At 45.7% G+C, this 9217-nt stretch overlaps 2 protein-coding genes across 2 annotated transcripts in view; one reads left to right on the forward strand and one right to left on the reverse strand.

Moving 5' to 3' along the window:
• The window catches only part of SLC7A6OS (solute carrier family 7 member 6 opposite strand), a 16626-nt gene extending 15282 nt beyond the window's left edge, over nt 1-1344 (reverse strand). The window contains exon 1 of the mRNA XM_019505917.1: nt 1140-1344. Coding sequence (XP_019361462.1) covers nt 1140-1292 — 153 coding nt within the window. The 5' untranslated portion in view covers nt 1293-1344. The remainder of the gene's footprint in view (nt 1-1139) is intronic.
• A 103-nt stretch (nt 1345-1447) lies between these two features.
• Nucleotides 1448-9217, forward strand: part of PRMT7 (protein arginine methyltransferase 7) — a 131861-nt gene continuing 124091 nt past the window's right edge. Inside the window, exons 1-3 of the mRNA XM_019505307.1 lie at nt 1448-1552; nt 5089-5270; nt 5810-5893. Of these exons, the coding sequence (XP_019360852.1) occupies nt 5176-5270; nt 5810-5893 (179 nt within the window). The 5' untranslated portion in view covers nt 1448-1552; nt 5089-5175. The remainder of the gene's footprint in view (nt 1553-5088; nt 5271-5809; nt 5894-9217) is intronic.

Genomic DNA, 9217 nt, shown 5'->3' on the forward strand with positions numbered 1-9217 from the left:
TTACCATGAAAATATACATTGGTAATTGTAGGGCTGGTTTTCAAGGAGATTTTCTTAAAATCCTGAGCTTTCTCTGTTTTCCTGTGTTCCCTTTCTTTAAATGCCTTTTACTTCAGTTAACACTGGAGATGAGTACTGGATGTATCACCCTTGGAGAACTTTCTTCTCTGATTGGCTGATGTGTCATTAAAAGCTCTATGAAAATAGAGCCAAACCCATCTGCCAACATGACTACAAATTCGCATTTCTCTCTCCTTTTTTTAATTAATCACTGTTATGATCATGGCACACAGCACTGGGTCCCCCATGTTGCCCAGGTTAATTTGAAAATGGCATTAACAAAATTAATCAATGCCAGAAAAGGAATTATGGGCATTTGACCCTTCTGTATCTCTAAATTCCTGTGCTTTTTTGGTAGGTAACCCACAACAATTTAGCAATAATTTACAGGGACAAAATCAAGGAAGCAAAGGTTAAAAGTTCTTTTTGGCAAGAGAAGTTAAGAACAAGAAGACCTTCTGTAAATATGTTGTAGAAAACAGAATGATCAAGGAAATGGTGGTGAACCATTAACCTTCAATGCAAAGAATGTGGAGATTCTCAATGGCTACTTTGCCTCTGTCTGAGCAAAAAACAAGATCCCCCCAGACAGCTACCAAAAATTACATAGACAAAGAAAAGGTAAGGCTAACAGTCATGACAACTAAACAGAATGTCAGAGAGCTTTTGATTAATTTGAATTTATTTAGGTTAGCAGAACTTGATAAACTTCATTCCAGATGATGAGAAGGAGCAAGACAGAAATAGAAATGTACTTTGCACTTGAAATGGTGAAGTCTGTCAGCTGTTCATTTGCAAGGAAATTTGTTTCACAGTCTTGAACTAGACCCGATTCCTCCCTTGGGCAAATTTGACCCTTTTCATAAAAAGAATCACTGTGCAGAGGTAAAGCTGCAGACAGGAATATTCACCCTGCAAATTGTTTCTGGTCCTTCCGTGCCAAGACACAGCCTACAAGGGAAAAACTGAGGCCTTGCAGGGCACGGACCTCCCCGCAGGAGACCAAGCTGCCTCTGCAGTCCGCGCGCCTCTTTACAAGGACTGCGGTACTCGGGAGGGGGGAGAAGGGCGCGCGGTACCTGCGAGGCGACTGTGGCCACGAGCGTGAAGAGGTTCCTCTCGATGTCGCCGCCCTGCTCGGTGCGCAGCCGCTTGCACGACAACACCAGCGCCTCGGCCGGCTCCGGCCCGCCGCGCTTCCGCTTGACGCGCAGCACCGCGGCGCGCTCCATAGTAGGAAGCCGCGCCGCACAGCTCGCCGGGAAACCAAACCGGCCCCGCGCGCCCGCCCCCTGCTTTGTTTGGCCCCGCCCCCGAGGCCCGGAGCCTCAGGGCCGGGTGCGTGACGTCACGCTGCGCACGGCTTCGTCCCCTTTGCCGAGAGCCGGCTCGGGTCCAGGGTGAGGCTCGCGGCACGGGGTGCTTCCGCCTTGACGGGCGTTGCGTTCTGGGAAGATGGTAGCGCGCTGCTGCTGAGCGGCTGGAGTGGCAGGTGAGGGCCGCGCGGGAGCAGCTGGTGCGGCTGTAACGCAGGCTCCGGCCGGCCAGCGTCGCTGTTCGTTTCTCCGTCACCCCCACCCCTCGGGGAGGCCGGACATAGACGTTCTTTCTAGACCGGGGTGTGCAGCCTCTGACCCGCTGGGCCTCCGCGCTTCTGGAAGTTTGGCCGCAGGAGAGCGGTGGCCATTAATAGAGCCGCTCTCTCCCTGCCCGGTTCCCAAGCCCCGCAGAGCTGGTAGGAGCCAGGCCTAGTCCCGTTCCCCTGTAGGGCAGGGCTGTGCCCCCTGCCTTCGCTGCTTGTTGGAGCTGGGCCTAGCCCCCTTAGAGTGTGCTGATAGCTGAGTACCTGAAGCTTTCATGAGAATCTCTAAAGGTGTTGAGGGAGAAGAGAAAAACACACTTCCCACATTTCAAGAAATTCTTTTTCTGTACGTGCTCTGCTGTGGAGTGCGCTTGCGTGGATGCAGATCTTCAGGCAACCATTGATGTCTACAGGGGCACATGAGAAAATGGGACTGATGTTTAACATTCAGAAGGCTAAGGTTTTCCACCAACAGACTCCTAATGAACAGTCCCCAGCTCCGGTAATCCAGGTCCACAGTGAGTAGAGGTACGCCTGTATGCTGATTGCATATTGGATTGGCACCAACAAAAAGGAAATTTACATTTATCAGCTTTTTTGGCTGGTGTAGCCAATAATAGTCACTGATAAATATAATTAGTTGGGTCTTCTGGCCAGAGCCCTCACATGCTGTGTGCATGTGCACAGCTGCCCACATGCATGTGGCCAGGAATGCAGCAGGGGAAGCTTGGAGAGCAGCATCCTGTGGGTAAGTCTGGAGGGGAAGGGGTGCCCTGTAGGTAAGTCTGTGGAGGGGAAGAGGCATGTGGGGGCAGGCAGATCGAGGTGCCTACTGTGAAGGAGGGAGTGGGGTAGGTACTGGGTCTGGGGGCACTGCCCAGCCAGGGCAGTGAATGGGACCTGGGGCAGGGAGCAGGATGAAGCTGGGGGGTGGGATTCCCTGCTGCTGCATACAGCTGCTTGGGGGGGGGGGCATGATTTGTGCATGGGGCAGATGCAGGCTGCTAGCTGTAGGCTGGCGGCTCTCTGCTGTGCTGCCTTTTCCCTGGGAGCCCCACACCACCTGGCAGCAGTGGGGGCAGCAAGTTGTACTTCCCAGTGCTGGGCAGGTAGGGGACACATGGCCAGCACAGGACTGCTGGGGCAAAGGCAGCTGGGTGGAGAGCCCTGAGGCCACAGCAGGCAGCCTGCATCTGTCTTCATTCCACTTGACTCTGCTCCAATTAAGAGCATCCCTGCACTTAAAAATGGCAGTGGCAGTGCTTGAACTAAAGCTCATTTAACAAGCTTTAGCTCGAGCACCTCTGCTGCCATTTTTAAGCACTGGGACCCTGCTTCCCTGAATAAACTGCCTGTGGCTCCATCCTACTCCCCACCCTGGGTCCCATTCACTACCCTGGCTGGGCAGTGCCCCCAACCCCAATCCCTGTTCCACTCTCTCCGCCACCATGAGGGCCTTGATCTGCACTCCCCCATGCCCCTTCCCTGCCCCATGCCTCTCCCCTTCCCCTTCCCCTTCACAGACTTACTTGCAGGGAGTTGCCCTCCTTGCTACCTGGCTGTATTCCTGTAAATCAGTTATCGGATTAATAATTTAGCCGATATGGCTGGTTAATAATTGGCTGTCGCCCAAAAAAAACTTTATCAGTGCATCCCTAACAGTGACTCTGGAGAACACTGAGTATTTCCCGTATCTCGGAAGCCATCTCTCACAGAAGGCTGACACTGAAGAAATCCAGCATTGCCTTAAATATGCAAATGAAGTCTTTGGACACCTGGGCATTCGAAGATCATGACATAGGATTTGAAACCAAGCTCATAGTTTATCAAGCCGTTGTGATTCCCACCTTACTGTATGGAGCTGAGACATGGGCAGTGTACAACAGACATTTAAAGTTGTTGGAGAAGTACCATCAACACTGCCTGCAGTAGATCCTCTGAATCCAAACACCATGTGTACTGAGGCAATGATCATCTGGCATCAGCTTTGTTGGGCCGGCCATGTCATCCAGGTGTCCAGCTCCAGGCTCCCAAACCAAGTTTTATTCTCCTTTGCTCAGCCAAGGTATATGCTGAAGAGGAGATCAGAGAAAGTGCTCAGGGCCAACTTAAAAAAATGCAGCATGGATGTCAAATCAGTGGAAGATTAGCACCCAGGACCACCCCAAATGGAAGAAGAGTCTGCTGCAGGGCATAACAGCAGCAGAAAATGGAAAAGTGGGAGCAGCAAAAACAGTGTCGTGGACCAAATAAAGAATCCAGCACCACACACCCCCATGGAAACCCATGTACAAGCTACAGTAGAGCCTACCTATCCCAAATAGGACTTGCAGATAAACAGTCATGGGAGACTGTCATCCTCAACTGTGAGGGGTTGCTGAAAAAGACTCTCTGGTATGCAGCATGCTGTGTAGTGTTATCTAAAGATGAAATTAAGGGCTGGGTCAAGCTTCTTTCACCTGAGCTGTCACATTGGGGCCAACCTGTCCCCAGCCCCTTCTTTATAGCTAGGTGGTGTTTCCCATACCTGCTCCAGGCACCAGATCAAGACCACCAGCTGGATCTGGCCTGGGGTCACACTCAGCACTGTCCATCTGACCGGCAGGGGAAAAATTTTGAGCACCACTGTTCTGGACTAATTGAATCAGAGGTGCATGAGATTTCAGGAGCCATATAGTTATAGTTTCATAGTTTGTAGGGTTGGAAGGGACCTGAGCAGATCATCAAGTCCGACCCCCTGCCATGGCAGGAAAGAGTACTGGGGTCAAACAACCCCAGCGAGGTGTTTGTCTAGCCTTGTCTTAAAGACCTCGAAGGTAGGAACCAGCACCACTTCGCTAATGTGAATTTACCCTTTGCCAGCTTGTGACCGTTATTTCTAGTCACTCCTGGTAGTGCTCGAGGGAACAGGGACTCCCCCAGTGCCTGCTGGTCCCCTCTGACTAGTTTGTAAATGCCCACTAGCTCCCCTCTCAGCCTTCTCTTGTGGAGGCTGAACAGGTTCAGGTCCCTCTCTCCGTAGGGCCAACATCTTGGCAGTGTTCTAGCCATCAAGGCATATTTTCATACAAATAGGGGAAGACCTCTTCCTGGTATTAAGGATTGTGATTTGGATAAACACAGATTCAGACACACAGGGTGTGAAATGGAAGCTGTGTAAGAGATCAGATTACTTTTTTTTTGCCTCTCTATTTTTAGTGATTGTGCCCATGTATTTCTGTTCCTGTTTATCCGCGATCGTATGTTATATAATAATGTATCTTCAGTGTGAACACAGAATGTTTGATTGATTGGGAGAAAACTCCCATGTTAAAGGTTGGCTTGAGAGAAGATAAAAGTGCATGTTTGTTTACTGAAGAGATGCTTAGGAACATGGCATATATAACAAGGCAGAAAACTACAGAGGTTTGTCATACTATAACTTCAGTTTTCTGTTCTGTTAACAGGTTTTTGACCAGCAGGTAAAAATCATACTCAAAGGCAAATCAACAACCCTGTATCCAATACATAGATATTATAAGTTGGGATCCATTATGAAGATCTTCTGTGGAAGGGCCAATCCAACCACAGGTGCAATGGAGTGGTTAGAGGAAGATGAGGATTATGACTATCATCAGGAAATTGCAAGGTATGATGGGAAGAAATACTGGAACTATAAATTAATAAAATGAGCGAATGAAGCAGTGCATAATTTCAAAAGCCAGTGTGGCAGGCTGCATTTCTGTAGGCTAGCAGTCCCTTTCTGAGACATTTAACCTTTTTTAATGCAGTTTTTCAGAGGTTTTCAATAGCTTACTGCATCTTACTTTTCCATTTAATTATAATAATCCTTGACAGCAACTGGTTCATAGGTTTGTTTATTTGTCTTCTATTTATTTTTCCCCAATTTGCTGAAAGAAAATATGATGCAGAAATTATCAGAAGAAACCAAATTATAGCATAATAATTTGTGTTCTGCTCATTCATACTTTATACTACACAAAATGGGAGAACATGTAGAACAATAATTGACCTGAATCTTTTGGAGCAAGGATTGAAATTGCAGTCTCTTAATGATCTAGCTGCTCACTAGGACTAATTTCTTTAGGTCTCATAGCAAAAATTATTCTCCCAATTTTATATTGCACTGTTTAATATGCTGTGTTTTCATTTTAACTTCATTTTTAGATCACGCTATGCAGACATGCTGCATGACAAAGACAGAGTAAGTACAGGAAAAAAAATGGCCCCTAAAATGTGGAAAATGTGTGGGTTTGTTTGTTTGTTTGTTTGTTTTTTCTTCCCCCTCAACAATGATTAAATGCAGAAGTTTCATGAAAGTTTCAGAGTATTTTGTTATCAGCATGCTTTAAGGCAGTGTTTCCCAACCTTTTCCAGCCCGAAACACACTTACATTAATAAAAATTTTCTGCAGCACACCTGTTATGGCATTCCCCATCCTGATACCTATTGCAGCTCGTTGCCAGGGCAAAATTCCACCGCACACCTGTTCGTTTCTGACTGCATACTTTTGTGCTGCTGCACACTAGTTGGGAAACACTGCTCTGAGGTACCAATCCTGCAATTTGAACAGCACAGATCCTACTGTGCCTGGTAGGATGGGTTTGATTTAAATCAGATCTGTTTAAATAATGATTTACATCACTGGTCAGAAAGCCTTGATTTAATCATTGTTTTCTACAAAAAGTGCATTCTTGTTGTTTGTTATAACTTTAATACATATTATTCACAACTCAGAGACAGAGATGTAGGTTTCATTTTACAAGGTACACACTATACATTTTAAAGCAGTGATTTACTTCGATAATTTTTTCAAATGAATTCTGCAGCTACATCAGAAAACTGAATTATGATTTGGTTATTTTACTTACCAAAGCTAATTGAAGCAGATACTTATTTGAAGTCATTAGGAGGTGAACTATCTCCAATTCACTAGATTAATCATGGATATTTGGGGAATATTTTTGCCATGCTGTATTAGGAGGACCATATCAATCATTACCAAAACCAACAGACATTTAAATTGTTTTATTTAACTAAAACAACAAGCTTGTGTATTTTGGATATTTTTATTCAACAACAAACATATAATTATTTTAATAAAACAAGGATATGCATTTTTGAATTTTTAACTATCTTAGTTATAAAGGTGAAATTTGTTTTTAACAAAAAATAAATAGATTACTTCAGCCAGGTTAACGTGAGAAACTTAAAATCCTAGGTTATGCAGCAAACTCGGTCTTCACCTTCCTGTGTATTCATGAACTGGAAAAGAAAGACAAGCTCAGTTAACAGAGATGCTTAATGGGATCTTCAAGACTGAGCACTGAGTCCCATTGGGTAGAGTGGTTTTCTTTAATCTTTACAAATCTCTAGAGGAGTTTCTGGGAGCTCCGTAAGATTGGACCCCTGTTGTGACCTATTTGTAAACCTTTTTTAGAAAAGAAAATGAATATATTGTCTCAAATAGTATATAATTAGAAGTTATAATCCCTATTCCATAATGATATTTTTGAGCTTTTACATATCTTAAACTATTTGATATAGATTTATTTTCTAAAAGCATCTTAAAAATACAATTAAATTTAAAAAAAATCTGATTTAAATGTAAAAAAAAAAAAAAAAAGATTTTTTTTTAAATTGTTTTTTATCCACCCTGGTGCCTGGCCACTTAGCTGTTGTCAGCATCTGTCAGGATGTCACCAGTAGGCCACTACTCTGGAGCTCAAAGTATTGCTGTAGTGACTATATGAATTTGGAACCTTCCAATGTTCCAATGTAGTAATAATAGGATCAGGAACCAACAGCTATTGTAGTAATAATAGGAATTTTCTAAGAAACCTCTTGTTACATATGGGAATTTTATTTCTTTGGCTCTCAGGGTAGTGTAAACAGAAAAATGCCTTTCTACAAGAAGTAAGGATGTTCTCAATTTATGGAGGGAAATAACTGAATAAAAAACTTTTAACTTATAGTTTCATAGTTGGTAGGGTTAGTAGGGACCTGAGCAGATCATCAACTGCGACCCCCTGCCATGGGCAGGAAAGGATGCTGGGGTCAAGTGACCCTGGGTAGGTGTCTATCTAGTCTCCTTTTGAAGACCCCCAGGGTAGGAGTGAGCACCACTTCCCTTGGAAGTTGGTTCCAGATCCTAGCCGCCCTGACTGTGAAGTAGTGCCTCCTGAAATCTAGCCTGAATCTACTCTCTGTCAACTTATGGCCGTTATTCCTTGTTACTCCCAGTAGTGCTTGGGGGAACAGGGACTCTCCCATTGCCTGCTGGTCCCCCTTGGCCAGTTTATAGATGGCCACCAGAATCCCAATCAGCCTTCTCTTGTGGAGGCTGAACAGGTTCAGGTCCTGTAGCCTCTGTTCGTAGGGCCTGCCCTGCTGCCCCCGATCATGTGAGTGGCCCTCCTCTGGACCCTCCTGATGCTGTCCACATCCTTCCTGAAGTGTGGCCCCCAAAACTGGACGCAGTACTCCAACTGTGGCCTGACCAACTTGATTGGTTACGAATACAGGAAACCCTTGCCATTTGCGGGGGATCTATTATGGAGATCCCCGCAAATGGCAAAATCCACGAATACTGACGGGGCTCCCTGTCAGACCACACAGCTGCCGCCTGCTTCCCCTCCACAAGAGGCTGGAAGTGCGGGACTCCCCTGCAGTACTTGGGGACTGACTGTGGCTGCCTCCGGGGTAGAAGATGCTTCTGCCTCCTTCCCCATCCCTGGAGCTGACTCTACGCCCGCCTAACTCTGCTCTCCACTCCACTCTCCCCAGCTCTGCCCACCCCCACCCCATGCAGCGCTCTGTGCCTGGCTTAACTGCAGGGGCAGGAGTTTGGTGCAGCACCAGAGGGAGCGGCGGCAGCACTCTCCCCAACCCACCCAGTTGGCGTAGCATGCCGTGAATATTCAAATCCGCAAATAGTGGATTCATGAATAGCAAGGGTTTCCTGTATCTGCTTTTCTTATGTTTTGAAAGAGCATTTTAGATTCATTTGGTACGTTAGCTATAGCAATTCCATCTAGTGTTTTCTGTCTGCATGTATTTGTGATTAAGTTGTGTCTTTTTATTCTCCTCTGCTTATTGTTGGTTTAAATTTTCTAATTTGGGCTAAGTGGAAAATTAAGGTAAACATACCTTCAAAGATAATGACTTGAAATCATTTAAATGACAGTAGATCTTCATTGTCCAGCTATAACATCTGTTAAGTGAATTTTATGAATATCTTCTGCATATACTTGGAAAGCAGTCTAATTGTGGGAACAGCCCTTTGTAACCCAAGTTTTAGAAGTAGTGTGGTGGGACAAGATCATTAAATAGCCATCTGACCAGGGTAGAGAAACTCATTCTCTAACCAGGATTCATGGATTGTAAACAGCTGGAAGGGACCTTGCAAGATCATTGGGTCCAGCCCCCCCCACACTAGGCAGGAAAGACAGCTGGGGTCAGGTGACCCAAGCAAGGAGTGACCATCCATTCTTCTCTTGAAGATTTCCAATGTAGGTGACTGCACCACCTCTGGAGGGAGTTTATTCCGTAGTTGACACCATGACTGTGAAGAAG

Source organism: Gavialis gangeticus, unplaced genomic scaffold (assembly GCF_001723915.1).
Source record: "Gavialis gangeticus isolate Ggan-Ray unplaced genomic scaffold, GavGan_comp1, whole genome shotgun sequence".
NCBI classification, from domain to species: Eukaryota; Metazoa; Chordata; order Crocodylia; family Gavialidae; genus Gavialis; species Gavialis gangeticus.